General features: G+C 37.6%; 1 protein-coding gene across 1 annotated transcript in view; it reads left to right on the top strand.

Moving 5' to 3' along the window:
• ITGA8 (integrin subunit alpha 8) overlaps positions 1 to 1,925 on the top strand; it is a 216,940-nt gene that overhangs the window by 114,614 nt on the left and 100,401 nt on the right. The window contains 1 exon segment of the mRNA XM_027776251.1: positions 1 to 63. This exon segment is cut by the window's left edge and continues 26 nt beyond it. Coding sequence (XP_027632052.1) covers positions 1 to 63 — 63 coding nt within the window.

Consider the following 1,925-nt stretch of genomic DNA (forward strand, 5'->3'; position numbering starts at 1 on the left):
AGTGATAATCAACCTGGATAATAAAACTTGCCAGATTCCAGACTCTGTGACAGCTGTGGCCTGGTGAGTAAGCTCAACACTTCTCAAACTCTCAGGTGCACTCATATCACCTGGCTATCTTCTGAAAAATGCAGATTTTGGTTTACTAAGTTTGTGGTGGTGCCTAAGACTGCATTTCTAGGAAAAGCTCTAAAAGACTATGAGCACAGCTGTCCTGTGAACCAAGCATGAGGAGTAAGGCTTCGTCTTTTCCAAAGTAATTGTGACATGGTGGTGATCTCTCACCATCGACCTATCACATGAAAGCCACTTCAATCTTTAGGCTCTAGCTGGGGTGAAAAGTGTAACAACATTTGGGAGAACTCTGGAGAAACAAATCTGGAGCTCTCTGAGATTCTTGGCATGGGAAAATAAATGTTAACCACAATATGAGAAAAATAACCAAATACCTTAACTCTCACATTTGCATATACTTATGGATACCACTTTTCAGATGTAGGAAATGTCCCTCCCCCCTAACTTTAAATAGTCAGGTTTGAGTTAACTTACACAGTTGCCTGTGCTGGCAACAAAAGTATGTAAATTCTAATTGGCAAATAGTTCTTTTATAATTTCGCATGTACAAAACGACTTCAAAAAATTTGTGGAAAAACTACAATTAATGTATTTACTCTGGTGGAAAAAAGTTTGAAACTCGTACACAGTTTTTTTCTTAATATCATTTTCCATGGGTTTTTTTGAAGACCTCTCATACAGCTAGACAGAAGGTAAATATTACTTAACATTTTTGTGGCCATAATCTCATCACCAGAAATAGGAGTAGAATGATGGTTCCTTTGCCTGGACTATGGGGAAACATGGCTCTACAGCTTCTGAAAGTGTCCCTTCCGAATCTTGTCATCAGAATGGAGTACAAAATGGAACTTGGTGGTAACACAGCTCAAGAAAATGCCACTTTGTTTCTCAATACATAGGCTCTCAAGGGTCAGAAATCTGTCTTATTGGCTAACACCACGGGGCATATCCTCTGGAAAATCAACAAATCCTTGGAGCATTTGAGACTTGCCCTCATCTTCCAGAAGATGTGGTCTAACGCAAGCACTATATTCACTTCCCAAGAATTTAATATTGCAGTAGAAGCCAGTCTTCACCCAAAGAAGTTACTTCCAGGCAATTTTAGCTTGTTGTTAATGGCCTTTTGACAGAAATTCATACCAGAGTCAAAGCTTTTGAGGGGGGAGGGTGGGGAGTGAGGAGGACTCTGAAGAATTCTTGAAAATACTTTGTGTGGAAGGCTTGTCCTTTCCTTTAACTGCTTTTGAGAGTCGTTGAGAAATGCCATGGGTACATTTTGAAATGGTCTAAAGCTGTAAGTTGTCTAATGAAAACCTGATCTGAGAAAACATGCGAAAGAGCCAGCATTTATTTTTATTCCAGCGTGACTAAATGAACATCAAACGAACTGTGAGAGCTACTTGAGCACAAGCATTAAGACTTTAGTATCACCCCAAATAGTCTTATGTCCACACCTTCATAGCTGAATGGACTTCCAGACTGGATGCTTTTAAGCATATGTAGAACAATTTGGTATAGAATGCTGTTGTTTTGAACTAGGTCATTCTTCTAAGGATTTTTAGTTTTATAGATATTTTAGTAAGATTTAAGTGGCTTTAACAGATGAAGAAATCTGGTTTTCTGAAAGGGACACTGCTTTTTAACAAGAAAATGTCTTCATGAGCTATTGCTGTTGTTGTTACTTAAAGTCATTACTAAGAATAAACGCAGTTTGTTATGTGGACAAATGTGTAATGTATTTCTATAATTATTTATTTGATCCTATTGAATACATTTTCTGAAAGATGTTTTATTTTTCCTATGCAGACTTTTTTTTTTTTTTTGAGAGATTTTCACTATAGGACGCGTGC

Source organism: Tupaia chinensis, unplaced genomic scaffold, assembly GCF_000334495.1.
Source record: "Tupaia chinensis unplaced genomic scaffold, TupChi_1.0 Scaffold000647_1, whole genome shotgun sequence".
NCBI lineage: Eukaryota > Metazoa > Chordata > Mammalia > Scandentia > Tupaiidae > Tupaia > Tupaia belangeri.